At 40.1% G+C, this 20,457-nt stretch overlaps 1 protein-coding gene across 2 annotated transcripts; it reads left to right on the top strand.

The window, feature by feature from the left end:
• Positions 1-890: 890 nt before the first annotated feature.
• arvcfa (ARVCF delta catenin family member a) lies at positions 891-20,394 on the top strand. 2 transcript variants are annotated; one of them, XM_023269391.3, is made up of 16 exons: positions 891-1,369; positions 4,868-5,047; positions 6,127-6,737; positions 8,764-9,242; positions 9,334-9,517; positions 9,597-9,714; positions 11,226-11,394; positions 12,429-12,446; positions 12,599-12,670; positions 13,786-13,913; positions 14,559-14,709; positions 14,796-14,988; positions 15,321-15,432; positions 15,831-15,918; positions 19,203-19,279; positions 19,471-20,394. In XM_023269391.3, the coding sequence occupies exons 1-16, from the start codon at positions 1,349-1,351 to the stop codon at positions 19,561-19,563; spliced, it is 2,694 nt and encodes an 897-aa protein (XP_023125159.1). In that variant the 5' UTR covers positions 891-1,348; the 3' UTR covers positions 19,564-20,394. The 2 variants fall into 2 exon arrangements, with proteins under 2 accessions (XP_023125159.1, XP_023125161.1); XM_023269393.3 differs by lacking the exon at positions 12,599-12,670 and having other exon boundaries at positions 893-1,369.
• The last annotated feature ends 63 nt before the right edge of the window (positions 20,395-20,457 follow it).

The raw sequence follows: 20,457 nt of genomic DNA, 5'->3' as shown, positions 1-20,457 counted from the left end.
AGATGCAGAGGTGTTGGCTTCAAAAATGACAAACTGTAGACCATCAGAGACTATGAATTATGAAGGAGGCACTGCAGAGGCCAATAAGGATTTCTAAATGCTTTAAGATCAATGATATCGAGGGGTCCTCTTAAATCAATAGGAACGACAGCTGATAGAGAGCACTGGTTTGTAGCTGATAGCAGATCATTTTTTTACTTGAATTACTGCTGTCTCAGTGCAAGTGGTCTGCTGGAAAATTGGAAGACGTCCTGGACTGTTTTTTTTTTTTTTTAAATTGAGAAATAAAGTAAGACAGAGGAATTTATCACCATCTATGATTGTTTTAGTCAAGTGGAACACTGGATTAGGTCTCAGATAAGCTGTAATGTTTCCCAAAGACATGCAAAAACATGACTGTGAAGCATTTACCTGACTTGTTTGCAGGATATTGATTCCATTTTTACATAAATCCTCTTTGTTTCAATCTTATTTATTACTTGAACCAAATAGCAGTGAATTGAGCAGGTGCAGTATGTTGTAGATTTGAGGGTGAACTGTGATGGGTGCTGGAAAAAAAGAGGGGGGATATTGTGTTTGGTTTGCTTTGCAGTGCAAATCTTTTAGTGTTTCTGTGCTGCATGCAGTGTTCATGCATCTTCTCATCCCTCAGTTCCCCATCCCTCGCTCCTTGCTATGCTGCACATGGGTGACATAGGAGTGAACTAGTGCGGGCTGCTCTGTGCTCCAGCTGCATCTGCTGCTGAGCCCACAGGGAAATGGTGTGTGTGTGTGTGTGTGTGTGTGTGTGTGTGTGTGTGTGTGTGCACACTTGTAAGTGTGTGTGCATGTGTGCACTCTGCCTGTGCACCAGTGCTGCCCAGAAAATATGGGGAGAGCACAGGGATTGCAGGGCTCTGCTCTTACCTAAGCCATTCACAGGCTCAGCATCACACAGTTGATTCAGCACCTTGCTAATAGCGCACACATTAACTGCAGCACAGATCAGAGGAGGAGTGCAGTTATGAGAGGCAGCCCGGCGTTTGTTCCTCGCTCGTTCCTTGTGCGTGTGTTTGTGTGTGTGTGGATGTATGTGTTGAGCAAATGTGTGCATGGTGCGTCTAGTGTGTGTTTGTGAGAGAAAGAGAAATAGAGGCAGAGAGAGTGAGAGCGGGAGGGAGAGAGAGGGAGAGAAAGAGCGGACGTGTGTTAGTGGGAGCTGGGAGGAAGGATGGCTGCTCATGTTTGAACTGCCTCAAATGCTCAAAGGGAGAGTCAAGGCAAAAATTCAGCAGAGGCAGAGAAACAGACGTCTCACTGGGGGACGCATCTTGTTCATCATTTGTGGGGAAGCAGAAGAGATTTGGCAATGCCTGCTGAAGTGAAAGAGGTAAGTGTGTGGTGGAATGGCTCTATTTGCTCTGTACCCTCCCTCTTTTTTTTTTTTTTTTTGCCCATCAGTTTTTTTTTCCTTGTTTCTGCAGAAAACTGTAGCATTCCTCAGCTTTGCATTCTGCCTCTGTCATGATGAATGAAGCAGGCATCAATCGCTTCACCTCCTTTCCTCTCACTGCTGGTCGGTGCAGTCTCCTTGTGTGCATGGGGACATGATGCTAACATCTTCATCAAGTGTGTGTGGGTCTGTGTGTGTGCTGCACACGCATGGTTGTGCATGTGTACAGATGCATAGGAAACATAAGGGGATAATGTTAGATTGCATTATGGGGAGAGCTTTCTCTTCTGGGGGGTAATGCTGCACACATCCTGATGTATCAGGGAGACATTAAATTTGACCATGCAGCATTTAACTATTTGAGGATCAGAGTGTAATCTGGAGTGATAGGTGGCTCCAAATGGAAAGTTTGAGAGTGAATATCCTCTCATCCTTATGGGCTGTCATTTTGAATCTTTTAAACACTAACAGCATGGTTGCATTAAGGTTAAACATGATGTGTTGCATAATGGACAACTGTGTTTGTGCAGGAAACTAGTCCTAAACAAGAATGATCTTTTCATGCATCTACCATTGCAGTTTGCAGCGTAGAGTGACAGATTCTGCACATTTGCACTCACCAACATGAGCATCACAGATTCAACAGATAGTAGAGGGCAGATGAGTTGTGGCGAAGTTGTGACTAATGTCTTCTGACATCAGTGGGCTGATGTCATGTTTTATTATCCTGTGGAAACATTACTGTTTCAATCCTGCAGTTTGATAAAGACAAGCTGCCTGTTTGAGCTAATTTATACCCAAGTTTGATCACTACAAAATGACTCGATGCCCCCATTGATGTAATTGCAATAGAGAGGGTCCATTTTTCAAATCATCTTTTCGGAATAGATTTGTGACAAGTTTGAGTCACGGCTTGTGCCCATCATGCCCTTGAGCTAGCCACCAAAATCTGGACTCACTCAGCATTAGATCAGACTCTGTGTCTCCCAAAATAATACCCTGGCTGCAGCTGGCCTCAATACTCAGTTGATGGGAACAAGATGCTAATCATGTCATTCTGTCTCCTGCACCACTGCACCTAACATCTATATGTTATACCCTGTTTTTGTTTTTTTTAGTTTAAAAGAAAAAAAAGCTTAGTCAGATTCAGAATCATCATCTTGACCTATTTGGCTCTGTGAGCACGCTTAGTTAGTGATGGTGCAGTGAGTTATTTAAATGAGCTTTGACTCACAGTGGCCTGGCCTTCCCTGGAGCTTGAATCAGACGCGGGACAACACACAGGCCCCTGTCCAGCCTATTATCATCCTCCAAATCCTTAATCAAGCTGTCTGCAGAGGACAGTAGAACCCCGTCTGTCTTTTGGCCAAGCATTCATTTAGTGCCGCCTAACAATATCCAATCAACCCCCACCCGGAGGCCTTCCAGCCAGGATCATCTCCCCGCTGCCAGTTTCTCCTGGGTGACCCTTTCATCTCCTCTTCCTTCTGACACATTTTGTACATGGATATGAGGAGCTCTTGTGTTTGGTGAGGTGTTTGAAAATCAAGCTCTCTCTCTTCCTCCCTCTCTCTGCCTCTCCACATCCAGTCAGCTGTTCACTGCAGCCTGATTTAATGCAGTGGAGTTTAGTTCTTGCCACTTGTTCAGATTAATGCTGCAGCCTCGGAAAACAGGAGTTTGGGGGAGATTTAACTGTTTATCTCAGTTTATCATTTAGCATGTTGCATCTGTGCTATTGAGGGATGCATTTGAAAATTAAATTATATGCATATTTCTCAGAATGAAAATTGGTTTCAATAGTGGATAAGCAGAACAAGTAGTGACTCATAAATGATACAGTGGACTCATTTTCCCCATAATTTAATTACATTTTATTGTTTTGACTGGTTGTTTGCATCATTTTTTGTGCTACATATTAGAAGAATTTCACTGCTGCACTCAGAGGGGCTTGAAGACCGAAAGAGGTGTACTAGATAATCAGTTATTTATTGAGATCAACAGAGCAGTGAATTAAATTTTCGTAGACACACACTGAAGCGAAAGTTTGTAAGAAAGTCAGCATAAAAGGTGTTTACAGTCCAAAACTGCCTCCAGTTCTTTCTCAGGCCGAGTTGCTAAATAATTAATCCACTCTGCTTAATGAAATCCATTTTGTCGAAAAAAGGGGAGCAAATTTAAGTTGTGGCTGAAATAAACACGAGTAAATTACAGAAATATCCACATGTTGCATCAGAGCAGCAGCTGTACTATTCACTCAGGAGTCCGTTGGGGTTAAAAAAAGTCTCACAAAATAGTCATTTATGTATAAATGACGGTGAACGGCAGACTCACATCCAATCCCATAACAGTGTTGATGCATTTTGTCAATGGGCCATTTTCTTTTTCTTTTTTTTTTTTTATAAATGCTTACATAACTCAAAGAGGACAACAACCTGGTTATGAAAAATCTGCAGATAGATCCAATAACAACCAATGTTTTCAGACATCATTTTGTCAGACAGATAGCCATACGGATATTTCATATTTAATATTTCCGTCAGTGAAGCTGACCTACCAAACTGCAGCTGAGATGCCCGGCGCAGATGCACTCGTCTAAAAAAAATAAATCCCTGTTTCATCCCTCATTCCTCTTGTGTTTGCAATCACTGAAGACGACACAGGCAAGCTATTTAAGCTCAAATCCTGTCGCAAAACATAATTTGTAATTTCTTATTTAATTTAGTCGACGTTTGAGAGCCTCTTTGTAAAATGCTGTATGTCAGAAAATTTACTCACTGAAATCATAACAAAAGTTCAAACAAGTGCTTTGAAAGTTGCCTAATAACTTTATCAATTTAAAATAGGCCAGTAATTGCTCAATTTAAACAGGACTTGAGCCTGAAAGTAGAAGAATTGCCTATTAAGGCGAAAATAAATGAAAGCACACCCCAGTGCACATGTAAATAAGAACCCAATCATGCATCTATCAAAAGGTTTTCTACTTTTTGTTACAACACCTTGATAGAGATAAGAAATCTCATATATATATAGTGCACTGAAGTCTGTACACAGAGACATGACACCCCGCAGTCACTTATTGTGGCGTCCTTTATTATATCTCTGCATTTCTTTTTGTTGTCTAAACATAATCACTGACAGATCTGCTTTGTACCAGCTCGAGCCCTTTGTTTTCCTGTGGACATGTTGGCCAAATAGATATCAAATGATAAAAAAAATATGATAATGGAGTGGTATTGAGTTGAGCTGACTCTGCTCACAACCTGACAGTAAATGCAGCTTGCTTATCATATGCAGACAGGTCTAATGACATGGTGAGCTTCACAATGCTGTCCACCCTTTAATCATTTCAGCGCTTGTGGATAATGTAAACATTTTACTCATAATGCACACAAACGATGCTGGAGTGATCGCTGGTTTCTGTGTGTGGTTTAGGAACAGAGTTCAGAGGGGCCTCCTCCTCTCACTTTGTCCCAGGAGGCCAAAGAGGCAACTCTGGATAACCTGCTGTCCACCACTGACGAACTGGACACGCCCACCTCCATCGCCTCCGTGATGACCTCCACCAATGAAAGCTCCACAGAGACCGACACCCCACAGCAGACAGACACTGAGGTTTTTGACTTTATGGCCACACACTGTTGTCACCACCTACTGACTCACTATGATTTGCTATTTAAAGCTTTCATTGACTGGCAAGACCAATAACTTACATGGTGTAATTGGCACTAAAAGAAAGCTTCTGTAGGTTTTTTTCCCCTCAAAATCTGTCAGGAATAACAAGAAAAACAAAATTTTCAGCATGTGAATATATAGTTAAATTTGGCATGATTTTTCTACAGTGTTCTAGGAATGTGAGAATAGGAAGACTGAGGGGTTACAAGGTAAAAAATGTGCTCTGTATCTGGAAAGATTTAGTCTTACATCTGAATTGAAATCTTTTCAACATTTTGAAATCAGCTGAAGTTATTTTACTCCATTATTCGTTGTCTGCTTCGAAAGCCCAAATGTGTGTCTGGCGTTCTGAATTTTCAGAATAAAACATTAAAAATGTTTGATTTCTCGGTTACTCTGACAGACGCAGGGAGCCAAATTGCCCTCTGGCACAACAATAATCCAAAATTTAACGCAATTAGATTCTGTTTCATTTAGCTGCCACATATTTACATATTTTTGGGCCTGAAGAAAAAACAAAAACAAGTTTTTTCTGACACTCGGCGACAAACGAGTTCAATCAATTTACTACACCAGACAATTAAATTTCCTGCAATTTACTCGGCTTCTAAACAGTGGCTGGACCTCAAGTTGTTTCATCAGAGTCCAATCTAAACTCATTTTCAACTACGGGAAATTCATTATTCTTTGGCAGGAAAGAAGAATTCATTATTTACTGGAGGCTCGCGAAGCCAGGGACGTGCTGAAATGATGATGATTGATCATCACAGTAAGAAATGGGATGGGCTGTACAGTTTAAGCAAAATGATAAACACACACTGCAGGTAACAGGAGCATGTTTGGTCTATTCCTAGTATATTAAGGCCAAATACTTCCTGCTCTGAATGTAAACACGGCAATTTAGTGGCATTTAGCGGGAGAGATGAAACCCGCAGACCTCTCAGACAAATGGGGTTTTAAAGACGGATTCTGATTAGACTTGTGCAGAGATAATAGCTGCGGTGCATCAATACTTGCAGGAGTCCAAGGCTGCTGAACAAGAAGGCGAACAGGCCCCGAATGAGAGCCAAGAATCCTCAAAGACGCAGCAGGAGGACTTCCAGACGTCACCTGATCTCACATCCACTCCGGTGGTTCCAGAAGAGCGTCCCGCTGAGCAGCCGGTCCCTGAGGCAAACACCGAACCCCCCGAGTCTGCAGCACCGACCACGACGACAACCAGCAGCACCCCGGCACCCTCCCAGCCTCAGCTGTTTCTGCAGCCCGGAGAGCCTCACGCAGTGAACCCAGACAGCCAGAGCAGAGTCTACACCCTCCCTGACGCTTACAGAGGCATCGGGGGCGACCTGTGTGCCGGATATGGAAGCCTCTCCCGCGTCACCCTCCACGGCTACTGGCCCACCAAAAACTTCCAGCCCGGCGCCCACTACACCTTACCCTTCCTCAGGGACAGCTACGCCCCCGCAGGCCTCAGCAGCCAGGCGGAGGAGGACGGCCTCAGCGAACGGGCAGAAAACCCTCTGGACATGAAGACAGATCACTCAGCCGCCGGTTACTCGACACTAGGGGGAATCCACCAGTTTAGGCCAATTACCACCATGGAGCTCCTCAGGGAGCCGTCCAGAACCAGGTGAGAGGACGGTACATTAGATGAAATGTTAGTGATCCCACAGGGGAGACTGTGTGAATGGGTTTCAAGGACTCTTGTGATTTCTATACCGCCTAGAGGAAGGGTCAAACACAGATCAGTGAGTATGCAGCATTTCTTTGAGTTGCTCAGTTCTGTACTTTATGTATCTCTGGAAATGACAATTGAGTGACCTCTACAGCAGGTGTGGGATGGATTTTATATAAATTCATTCTTGCAGGTGTAGAAAACAGACTGGCAGGTAAATGATCAGTCTGGGTCACTGAAATATCAATACAGTCCCTGATAATGAGTTCACCTTTAACAGAAACTGTGAAGCCACTAGGAAGGCAGCTGGCCTCTGACATTAGTAGCAGTTTAGTTTTCATAAACAGATAAAAGGAACACATTGTTATAGCATGCGCTGAGATTTTACAGAAAGCAGAATGTGCATATTTCATTGTAGTGTTTATATTTGACAAGAAAAAGCTGATTAACTGCCATAAGAGAATACATTTTAAAGCTCAATCTATGGAAAATCAAAATGCCAAAACATCTAAGCACATTTACAAGGTACTTTTTTTTTTAGCACTTTTCTTTAAAAATTTAAATTTAAACAGAGTGAAAAGTTAAATGTAAATATAGTGTGAAAGCGTACGTGTGCAGTCTTAAATAATACCAAAGTAACAATGAACAAATCAACACTTCAGCTTATTGTTATCACAGAGGACTTGCTATGTAACTCTGTAGCTGCGCAGACATCCAGAGTTTGCATCTGTCTAGTTCCTGTACGTCCGGCCAGATAACAGATGGACAGCAGTTAAGTAGCAGCTGGTATCAATCAGGAATGACAGCCTGCTGCAAAAGTTGACAAATAAGGAGGATTCACCTCTTACTGCCTGACAAAGCCCTGATAGAAGGAGGGATCTGCTCACAAAAGATACAACACTGTAAAATTCACTGAAGCTCAGTTTGTTAGACAGAAGTTCCACTGAACCTATTTACTTCAACCTGTTGAATTTTAATGGAACACTTTGATATTCTGAGAAATATTCCCTTACTTGTTGAGAATTAGATGAGAGGACTATTACAGCTCTTATATCTGTGCAGCCAGAAGAGGTTAGCATAGCTTAGCATAAAGGATAGATTTAGAGAGAAACAGAAAACCTGACTTTGTTCAAAGGTGAGAATATCAACCTCAAATCAGGCCTTAATTCAGTGCGCAGATATTAATCTTTTCCTCTAAAACTTGGCAAGAATGTCAATCAACGTGTTTCTCAAAATGCTGGTTAAGACAGGTCATACACTGTAAAAATGTCTTTTAACAATTTTTAACTGCATTAAAAAAAACAACTGTTGTTTTACAGATTTAAATCTTTGAAATATTTTTTAAAAATCAAAGAAAATACTTCTAATTTACCGCAAATCAATCAATCAATCAATCAATCAAACAAACAATTAGGCCAAAACTGTAAATAACATGCACAAAAAAAGTTTTTACAACTGGCAAGTCATTCTTTTACAGTGTTGGATCACAAAATCACACTATTTTTTTATTGTATTTCAGCTGCATTCATATACATGCTATATTTATATTGTATTTAAAGCCAAAAATATCGTGCTTTTCCATTACTTGAAAGAAAAAAATATGTCTATTAAGGATTAAAAAAAATGGCAAATATTTTAACTGCTTTCACCTTTAGCCCCTATGGCCCCTGTAGTTTTACACATGGTAACATTAATACTGTATATACATATATTTTTACACAACCTTTGACCATGAAATTCTATGAATTTTTATGGTACCTAAATCCATTAAAAAAGTAAATCTATTACATATAGAATATACAATCTTATATCTTCAGCAGTTTTTACAGTTAGCATTTACAGGATTCCACTGTTTTTTAAATGTATTTTTTACTGCCAGATTTTCAGTATTGCTACAGTGTATAATCAAAAAAATTTTTTTTTACATATATATGTCCTGATGCAAACATACATGTATGCTTGACTGTCTCTGTGTCTTCAGAAGTGGCTACGATGACGCCTTCATGGCCCAGCTGGAGGGGAACCTGAACCCTTTCTTCCAGGCCATGTGCCGAGCTCAAACGCTGCAGTTACCCCACAAACGCAGCAGCATGGTCAGCCTGGACAGCATCCGAAGAGACCCACGCTGGAGAGACCCCAACCTGCACGAGGTGATCTCCATGCTCAGCCACCCGATGGACCCGGTCAAATCCAACGCGGCTGCCTACCTGCAGCACCTGTGTTACGAGAACGACCGGATCAAGCAGGAGGTCCGCCAGCTGAATGGGGTGCCCATCCTGGTGGAGTTACTGGACCACCCTAAAGCCGAAGTCCATCGCAAGGCCTGCGGCGCTTTGCGTAACATCTCCTATGGAAAAGACCACAATAACAAAATGGCCATCAAGAGCTGCGATGGCATCCAAGCTTTAGTCAGACTACTGAGGAAGACCAGCAGCATGGAGGTCAAGGAGTTAGTCACAGGTACGGCTGAACTTTTTAGCCTCACAGCAACAACCTGCGATCTTTCAAGTTTGTTTTAAAGCTCATTCTTAATCACATTCTCTCCTTGCAGGGACTCTGTGGAACCTGTCATCGCATGAGCCACTAAAGCTGACGGTCATCAACCAGGGACTTCAAACACTGACTGGCGAAATCATCATCCCACACTCAGGCTGGAGGAGAGACTCGGCCGACCCGTCCAAGCTGCAGAGCGCAGAGTGGACCACGGTCTTCAAGAACACCTCTGGGTGTCTGAGGTAAGCCGGGCTGCTGCTGTAGAACAGATGACGACGGCTCACTTGCGATGCAGCCACACTAACTAAGTTATTTCTGCAGGAACGTCAGCTCGGATGGGGCGGAGGCTCGGCAGAGACTGAGGGAGTGTGAGGGGCTGGTGGATGCGCTCCTTCATGCCCTTCAGTCAGCTGTTGTCAACAAGGACACGGACAATAAGGTCGCTGATTCATCGCTTTCATTTCAATTTTTGGAATAAAATTTGACGCTCAGGAGGTATTTTTTTCTGCTGATTTTGTTATCTATTAAAGCCACTATGTGTAGAATTTTGATCAGGGCATCTTTCATACTGTAATCACATAACTGACTGCACTGTTATCTCCTGTTCAGTTTAAAAGCACTGTATAAATATTTTATAAGTGCTTTATAACACTCTATAATGTAGCTGTAAGCAGGCATTTTAAAGTCCCTCTCTGGTCTTTTATTAAACCCCTAAAAATCTCTGTGTATTAAAGTTACATATTGTATTTACAAGTTTTTTTTCCACATAAAATAATCCCTTCCTGCGTTAAAATGCCTTTGATTTACTCCTACACTGTTGCTTCTTCTGGAATGCTGCTCAGCTAATGTTCGATCCGATGGCAACTTTGAATACTGGAGTGATTCAGACATATATGCTAGAAAACAGAACTGATCCTAAAACAGATAATGATGCAGGATTCACTCCTTAAGTTTGCTACATATGAAATCCCTATAGTTTGAATTTGTAATTATCTTCCAGCATATAAAAAACATCACATTGATGCATAACATTAGTCAAAATTTCCCATAAAAACTTATTTTATATTACTAAAAGTCTGTTTTATTAAATTATCATTCATTTTATTTCTATGCTATGCAGCTTTAAATATAGAGATTCCACAGTAGGAGTCTTATCTGCTTACACTTAGATTAAACTATATTATAAAACTTTCATGAAATGTTAATATACTGCTAATAAAACCTAAATACAAGGACTTCCAAATAACTTTTTGTTTGTGGAGAAGGGAGCAATCTCAGTGAAAAATCTTGTTCATTTCAGTGTCCAGAGGCCATTGGGGTACATAAGCATGTATTGCTCTGTGCCACAGCTTCTTTTCTGACGCTGCCACTTTAAATTTTACTCATACTGGCTTGAAATCAGATAATATTACTTGCATTCGAGGTAAAGAGTAGTAACTGCCATTTATGCGTAGTTTCGAATCAAAAACTCTCTATTTAAATGTGTATTCTCTATGCTTAAGTAAAGCAAAGTCAATCTTGGTTAGAGAATGCATCGATTTCATTAAGATGTTAGCCTCAGTAGCACCCTGGTACATTTAGGTGAGTAAATTAAAGCCAGGTTGTAATCGAAAATAAAAGAGTTTGAGTTATTTTCTTTATATGCACTATTAAGTGAGGTTCTTATTCTGAAAATCCATTTCTAATTGACCAAAATCCACCAAGACTCGTCTGATTTTGCCAGTAAATAGCCTGTTTATGATTACATCTGGTTCAGACATTTAATGCAGGTCATCAAAGCAAAAGTAGACATGTGGTTCTCTGAAGTCTGTGACATTACCTCAGAATTCCAATTCTGACAAGAAAAATCTATATTTTTTCTCTCAAGAGAGAACTGCACAACTATCTGTATAATATAAGTTTCTGTGCAGCATCTTTAACCAAAATCTTCTGTCATTTTCCTTCATTCAGTCGGTGGAGAACTGCGTCTGTATCCTTCGAAATCTATCCTATCACGTTCACAAAGAAATACCAGGAGCCGAGCGATTTCAGGAGCCCCACGCTAATCATCTGATGAGATCAGTGGGACACCAGAAGAAGAAGAACGAACCGGACTGTTTTACAGGGAAAAGACCCAAAGGTTGGTCAGCTGCATTACTATATTTATCGAACTTCATATAGAATTTCTCTGATGTTTCTTTCCACCTCTCAGGTTGATTTATTTGCTCTTGCAGTGTGGGAACGTGTTCTGTATTTGTGGTGTTTCTTGAGATTCACAAGATACTTTTCACAATAAAACTCAAGAATCTGTTTTGCTCTGTGCAGAGTCTGGCAGGAGCTTAAAATACAATTGTTTCCGCAGCTCAAACCTCTAAAACAAACCCACTGATGCCTGTAATTATACGAGCATTGTCATTTTCCTGAAGGTTTTACAGTTTATGAATGGAAATCTATTCATAACGTGTTTTTTTCCCCTTCCTCCTTCTCTTCTCCATTTTGCTCTACATACAGTTACTATGAGATATATTTTCTTAAGTTGCAGCTCAACTAGAGTGCCTGTAAACCAACTCTCCTCTCTGTTTTTAAAGTTTCATTTGCTGCTGGCATGTTCTGGCTTCCAGCATCACATTTCTTTCCACCTTTTTTTTTTGTTGTTGTTTTCAGACCTTGAATATTTCATATCTGCACACTTGGAGGAGCTGATGATGGATTTTGCTTTGCTGGAGGAATGCCAGGTCCCAAAATTGAAAAAACTTGATTGTTTCAATGTGTGATTTTTATTTTTTTTTTTAATCATATAACTGATGTAACAATCAGGATGTTTTTTCAAAGCTGTGAAAACTGAATAGTGACGTGTAGCTCATATACATAACTAACAATGTGAATTACAGCTGAAGTGCAGTAATTAATAGACTGCAGCAGTTCGTGCTGGAGGCAATAGCCTAATGGAGAAACATTAGTGAGGGTGATTTAAAGTTTTATGGCTTTCAGCGATGCTAAAATTGACAAAAGCCTCCCTGAGCCAAATATTAACCTGGTGCTGCGAGTCGCTCGGTGTCTCACCACATGGAGGAGCTCTGTGTTTTCTGCTGCCGTGCCCTTTTGCAGCATTAATCTAATCTCTAACGCTGTTCTTTCTTTCTTCTTCCTCTCCCTTCGAACCATATTCATCAGAGGAGTGGTTCAATCAAGGTCAGTCTGCTCGTTACTCCTGAATATTCCTGCAGCAGTAATATTGTGATTCGATAGCACAATGAATTTGCTGATATTACCTGTCTGTGTACTCTGATGAAATCAACACTGGTGTTTGTGTTTGTGTGCATGTGTGTGTCTGTGATGTACAGGTTGGAAAAATGGATTTATGGACAGAAAGTACAGTACATTGGATTTACCAAAACGTACAGAACTAATGAAAGGTATATCTTTTGGAAAAATAATAATTTAAAAAAAAAAAAAAAAAAAAAAATGCCCTGAAATATTGACTGCAGTATGACTCACTGTGACATTTGCAAATAGGCAGGCTTTTACATTAGGCATTGCTAATAGATTATGAGGAGCTTCCATCATGTCTGATCATCGTCATTCAGTATCAAGTGTGAGTACCCGCTTTCCGTGTTGTAATGTTTACTGTGTAAGCATGACGTTGGCATGGCCTGTAGGAGAATTCATTGAAATGCAAAGCCACACATCTGCACCTGCGCCACTTGCCGAGAGTTTCATTATTAAAACAGGATGGCCCATCAACTGAAAGATTTTTCAAACATTTTACCTGGCAGCACCTAGACGGGGAACATTTCCTTTGGCAATATAAGATGGGCACTGGCATTTACTCAAAACACTGCCTGACCTATATACGGTGCCTGCCTTTCTTTGGAGCAGCTAAACTATCATCTCATTTTGTACAGCCTAATGTGTGTTTTTGGCCATGAATGCAGCCTGTATATATATATATATATTTTTATTTTTATATATATATATATATATATATATATATATATATATATATATATATATATATATATATATATATATATATATATATATATATATATATATATATATATATATATATATATATATATATATATATATATATGTATAAGAATCTCAGGCCTTGATACTGTATATGTGGATCCGGCTGCCATTAGAACAGAGATCAGAGCTTAGCTTTTGCCCACACTGCAGCCATGAATGCAAATCAGGATGACAAGCACGTTACGGTTCAGGGTCAGCTTTATAATACTTGTCAGCCATCCAGCAGCCTTCACTGGCTCTGTACAAAAACTCTCTGCAAGAGTCTGCCGGAGTTGTAATTGTCTTTTATGCAGTTTAATTAAATTAATCAATGTATTTAGCTTCTAACCTACCAACCTTTTGAACCAAACTGGCCTAAATAGAAGAAATTGCAGAATACATTTGCATTTATACAAAGGGGTTTGGTGGCTTAAAGCTAATGATTAATGACACTGACAATAACGCGGTCTGATAAGTTTGTAGGTGGTCATGTTTCTCTGGCTCTTTCCTGTTCAAGGGTTGGAGCTGCTGTACCAGCCGGAGGTGGTGAGGCTTTACCTCTCTCTTCTCACCTGCAGTCACAACCACAACACCCTGGAGGCAGCTGCAGGAGCGCTGCAGAACCTCGCTGCAGGACACTGGGCTGTGAGTACATGGAAAGCTTCCAAGCTGGTTCTTACACTCGTGACTACAGGGGCTGCAGTCGTGGAGCGCGCAATAAACTTTAAATTTATGCAAGCGACACCTGCGTAGACATAGAGGAGGTTGTTGCAGAGATGCGTTTCCTGACAACAAGAGCGTTAAAATAGAGCTGCAGAGAAATAACTTAAGCGAATTTTCCATTTAGGGAGTGGATTTTCTCTCTGAATCACTCTGCACAGTGCAGGATCAAACAACACAGCCCCCTCAAGCCCTTACTTGTGGGTTATACATGCCCCAAGCTTATTTTTTGGCTGGTTGGTTTTGTTTTTGAGGCGACATCATTAATCAACTTAATCCAAACGGACTCTCTAGACTGATGTTGTCATCAGCCCACATGATCAAAAATAACTTCTGCTGCTCTGTCGCCCCAAGTAAGTCCATAGGTCTTCTGAATAACGGGCTTTGCCAAAATATACTGTGTCATCCATGAATGTCACTGTCGCTTAGGATCAAGTTTGTACCCAGTTTAAAGGCAAATAAAATCTTTCAATCTTGAAATTTTGAGTCAAGTCACAGGAGAGCAGATAAGAGTGTATAAATAGGTTCTGACTTGTGGCATAATTTGTCATTCACTGTTTTTACTCATAGTGGTCCAGCTATATTCGGGCGACAGTGAGAAAAGAGAAAGGCCTGCCTATTCTGGTGGAGCTGCTGCGCTCAGACGTGGACAAAGTTGTGCGAGCCGTGGCCATCGCTCTCCGCAATCTGGCCATGGACAGAAGGAACAAAGACTTAATAGGTGGGTGCTTGTAATTCTCACCGACCTGCACAAAGCTCTAAACCAGCACCTCGCTCTAACCTCTGCTGTGCTGTCTGTCATTACAGGGAACTACGCTCTGAGGGACCTTGTCAGTAATCTTCCTTGTGGGCAGCAGCACCCGGCGAAGAATCTTGAGGGAGACACTGTGGTGTCTATTCTGAACACGATTCATGAGATCATCACAGATAACCTGGAGAACGCCCGAGTGCTGATTCAGGGTCACGCTGTGCAAAAACTGGTGGCCATAAATAAGTCAAGGTACGTCGATGTCTTTCAAAAAAAATGTGAATGTCATACCTTTACTGAAATGTCAAAAAATGTACTGGACTCCAAATAATTATGGTGCGCCTGAGAGATTTTCTTCAAAACTGATGGTAAAAAGATAGAAGAAATTGCACTGACATTAAAGCATTTTCCGCAGTTAACCTACTTAATGTCTGATTATACCACTGACAGCTTCAATGTATTATCTCACGATATTATGAGCATCACATCCTGCGGCATTCAGAATTGGATTTTAATCATTTAGACAGAAGTGTCTCGGAGCTATCCCCTGCTGCTTACCACTGTGTGCAATGATTTGTTGTCAGCCAATCAGCACGGGAGACCAAGGCAGCTTCCCACGTGCTCCAGACAATATGGACCTACAAGGACCTGAGAAACACCCTGACCAAGGCAGGCTGGAACAAGAGCCACTTTAAGGTATGAATCTGAAAGAACATAGATGGTGTCAGCTGCATTTCAGTCCTAACAGAATTTTGAACGAGGCATGACTACATAAACCTGTTCACACCTGGTGATGCGTGTCGAGCTGTCAAGCATGGATGAGGAAAAAACAAACATACCTCCGAGTGCAAAATCTGTGCTTTGTAAAGGAGAAGAGGGGGCTGATATTTGGACTTGATATGAAAGCAGAAAATAACGTGTGCAGTAGAGCACCAGGACACAAGATGCCCCTTATGTAAGGTGTCATATGGATCAGTAACTTTAAGCTTATAGTCTGCTGTTGCAACCAATACACAATGTAACTGTCCAATGTAATGCCCCCTTTATGAAATCACTGCATCATCCACTAACATGATGTTTTCTGTCTTTCAAAGCCCACAACTTCTGGAGTGACTAAAAAATCCAAGAGTGGAAAGCAAGGCAGCGATGACATCACCTTGCCTCTCATGGACAAAAACCAAGGTCAGAAAATCACAGCATGCATTCCTTCAGTGAAATATTATTAAACCATCGTCTCAATGAGGAAAGTGTCCTCTGGCTCAGGGAACAAAAAAACACTTTTAAACATCCCGAGGTTCTTGTCATGTCAGGGACAAAGAAATGGGCATTTTCAGTCCCAGAACATATTCTTCTGAAACATACCCTTAAACCAATGATGTGCTGCCAAGGTTATCAGCGCACCGACTCGGCTTATTAGCCTGAGCAGTCTCTCCCAGAGGCAGGGCAGGCTCACGCATCACCAGTCACATTTCATTTTCAGCGTTATTTCAAAAGGGCAGCCACTTTCCCACGTCGAGAGCGACCTCTAGCTTTGCAACGAAACAGGGATCTTCTCTTAAGGCTGCCGTGTGAATTGCGGACACAATGTTGTTCTCTCTGGTGTTTCGGTTTAAATAAATATAGGGGCCATTTTGAAAATTCGTGTCACTTAACAGGATGAGAGGTGAGCACCCTGTCTGTGCATTAGGTAAGAGGTAAACACTCAGCATAGATTTAAATTTAAAAAGAGTCATTTCAATGCACATAAATGAACATTAAGCGTTTTGGCAGTATTGTTTTACGTAGAAATGTTCAATAACAAACTTTGTCTTTGGGATAAATTGATAACATATTACTCAGGTAATCTAAGAAGCAAAGACTGAGAAGATACAGCTTTATTAATCTCTGAGCATGTGTTTGCTCTACACAAATTATTGGGTTTCTCTCTATAATATTGTAAGATTTTGATCTTAATATTTAGATTAGTCAGGCAAATTTGTAATTTTTTTTTTTAAAATCCCAAATGCCTGTCAATTTGGTTTAAGTTCTGTTTTTTAAAAATGTACTGTTAAATAAGCTAGCTATCCATATCAGTCTAATATATAAAGTCTATGCTTTTGAGCAGCAAACTCGGTAAATGGTGAAAAAGTATTCACTATAGGTAAATTATATTGAAACAAAATACCAATATATCATCATTTCTGAACTTTGAGTGTATAAATGTGTCGGTGAACATTTACACACAGAACTCCCTTAAAAATTTTCACAGCCATAAGAGAAAAAGTAGTGTTCCTGCATGTGCTGATTTTCTGCTGAACATACCATTATTCTGAAATTACAGCTGAATTTGTGTGACTCTACATCAGGGGTCACCAACCTTTTTGAACCTGAGAGCAACTTCAAGGGTACTGAGTAGTACGAAGGGCACCTTATTTGATACAAACGTCCTCAATAGCAAACTTGCGCCATCATCTTTAAACAATTATAATAATAATAATAATAATAATAATAATAATAATAATAATAATAATAATAATAATGAAAATAATGAAAATAATATGTAAAAAGACTGTCTGATCACATTTATGTTAGTTATTCCTTACAATAATTATTAACAACGATTTCCACAACAATGACGGTAGGAAACACACACACACACACACACACACATATGGAAATCTGTTCCAATATTTAAAAGTCAGAGATATCCCATCTCTGAAACTTTGATAAATATCTTTCTTGGCAGTTTTGTATGAATCAGCATATTTGCAGCATTTTGTTCAAAATCACACCAGTTACATTTCTGTGCAAACTGTCACTTCTAACATTTTTAGGAAATCATTAACTGTCATCAAATCATGCTTCATTTATGCAAACCACTACTTTTGTAACATTTTTGAACAATTCATGAACTCTGTCCCATGTTTGTACAAATTATGAGTTATGTAAGAAAAAAAATCAACTCTTTCACATTTTGAAATGAATCCTATCACATTAGTACTAATCACTGGCATTTTTCACCAGCATTGCAACATTTTTAACAGATCATAACAACAAATCATTACATGTTTTCAACAGATTATTTTTCACATTTTTGTGTAATGGCACGGTGTTTTGAATGACAACATATGTTACCTCTTTCTTTGTCTGTAAATGTGTGTTAGTGGGAAGCCTGGCATTGCAGAGCTTATCATGTCTTACCTTTACCTTGCAGCTCACAGTTCAGATGGTTCAGTTTCCCAGTGATGTCCGTTAAAAATGAAAGGGCAAGAATCCACTCAGTGTCCTTAAGCAGCAAGTTGTCTTCCCCTTTGGATTACATCAACTCTTTGATTTCGACCAACAGTGACAAAAAACGCTGCAAAACTGGTCTCCTGCTGATCCATGGGGTTTCTGTGTGTAGTAACAGGTCACTATGTTTAGCTGACAGCTCCTCCAGCAGCACCTTCAATGTCCTGGTTGTTTGGCTTTGGAGCCATTTATGATCTTCACGACACGAGTCATCACATGATCAAATCCGGCCACTTTTGTACATACATATGTCCTGCTGGTGAATGATGCAGTGGTAATGTAGGAATGCTGGGAAGTCTGGATCACCTCTGCATCGTACAATGTAGCCTGCATGCCGACCCGTCATGGAGGAGCCCCATCCGTCGTCACACAAGCTTTTCTAATGGTACATTTTTCTCCACGAAGAAACTTTTCGCCGAGTAGTAGACGACAAAGCTGCCTTTAAGTCCCGGGATTTTCCTGTCCGTAGTGAGCATACAGTCTATGTGCGCTACCAGGTGGCTAGTTAGCATGGCTAGTTAGCATGGAAGCTTTGTAGCGGCTAAAGTAGCGTCTCTCCACATTGTGCCGCTTTGCCGACGCAATAGTCGCCCCGCAAATAGGACGCATACATTTATCTTTCACTGTAGTGAAAAAGAACTTCCAGTCATCGTAAAAATAGTGTTTTCTCTTTCACTTCTCGGTCATGTTTTGGGGGTAAAAACCATATCTAGCTTTCCAAAGTGTCTGCACCCGGAAGCTTCAGCAAAGAATGACGTGGTGGTTTGACATGCGCAGTGAACTCTGACTCGGACACGTCAAGGTTCATTTACACCGAAGACATTTTTGTTTTTAAAATTTTTTATTTTTATTTTTTTAAATTGTAATTTAAACTCTGCATTAATGTAAGTATTTTTGATTTAAAAAGGACAGCAAACATAATTTTTTATAAGGAATTTCATGGTGACTAGTGTTATTTTTAGAACATGTGTGGGCAACTCACATGTTCTCTGCGGGCAACCAGGCGCCCGCGGGCACCGTGTTGGCTACCCCTGCCTACATGGTTTAAAAAAATAACAATAATTACTGACGGTTTCCAACAGTTTTCCTGCAAATTGATTAACAAATGTTCTGTTTTCTCCCATCCTGTGTTTCAAAAATGTATATTTTTTTGCCATATTATCTACTTCTAATATGATTATACTTTTCCTTTGCAGATGTATATGCCAGCTTAGAGCCAAATGACAGAGTTGGAGATGGAAAGGGGCCCGTTGTGGAAAGAGACAGTCTTCAGGTAATCTGGATTTTTATTGTACTGTTTGCATCTATTGTTTCTGAATATCTAAAAGACTTGCTGACAGAATCTTGTGATTTATTTTCTCCGTACAACTGACTTCATTACCTGCTTGTACCAGTAGTGCTGCTAGGTTTTGTTTTGAAGGATTTCTTTCTTGTGACTTGTGTTCCCCATGCAAATTGACCCAGGCGATAAGTGAGCGAAAACACTTCATCAGAGCTGGCAGGCCTGCAGTGGGCCTCATGGATAACAAACCTCCACCGCTGGACTCCTGGGTGTAAACAACGCAACACGTCCAGTCAAGCCGCTTAAATCCTGTAGAGACACTTTACATCGGTGAAATATGGATTTGTGCCATCTGATCATTCTTGTACAGACAAACCCGTTCAGTTAAAAACGATTCCTTTGTTTACAGAAGATAATGTGCCAAACATTTACACGTACTTATTACAGAGGTTATTTGGCAATAGATTTTAAGGATTTATCCTTTAGGATGAGTTACTGTATGTCTCAAGCTCATGATGGATTATGTATGAAATAGCCCAAATATGCAAACTGTGGTGAATCATGACTCCAAAGAATATATAACATGTACAATTTAAATTTTACTGCTTATCTACAATATACTTCTAGTTTGTCAAGCTATTAAGGCCTAAAATGACATGTGGATTAGTTTTTCCATTTGTTCTGGGCTTTAGATAGACTTTAAATTAATTTCAATATAATACTTTTCTTCTGTGTTAGAGACATTTAGGATTAGGGCTATCATCAGCCTAACCACCCTAATTATTTGGAATTTCAGTTCATTCTTGCTGAATCAGAGTAGAATGTGGGGTCATTAGCAAATCTCTATATAAGTCTTTATTCCATTTGTTTCATGACAGGCAAAATGGGATTGTAAATGTGTAACAAAGGACTGTTAATATTCTAAATGAAGGCATTTATATTGTAATGTTTATTGTAATACCCATGTTATTAATTAAAAGTTATTTATGTGTATTAGCTAATACGAAGAAGTGATCCTACATTCAGTACAACTCTGCTTTGCAGTGGTCCTTTTTGCATTGCGATGTTGAATGACAATGAAAATAAATGATGTGCATAATTTCTCATTTTTTGGTTGTTTTCTCTGTTTGTCTGACAGACTAAAATTACTATCCTGTTCTGTTTTATCA

This window comes from Amphiprion ocellaris, chromosome 17 (genome assembly GCF_022539595.1).
Source record: "Amphiprion ocellaris isolate individual 3 ecotype Okinawa chromosome 17, ASM2253959v1, whole genome shotgun sequence".
Taxonomy (NCBI): domain Eukaryota; kingdom Metazoa; phylum Chordata; class Actinopteri; family Pomacentridae; genus Amphiprion; species Amphiprion ocellaris.
Note: the sequence above shows the minus strand (reverse complement) of the source record. Positions and strands in the feature narration are given on the sequence as shown.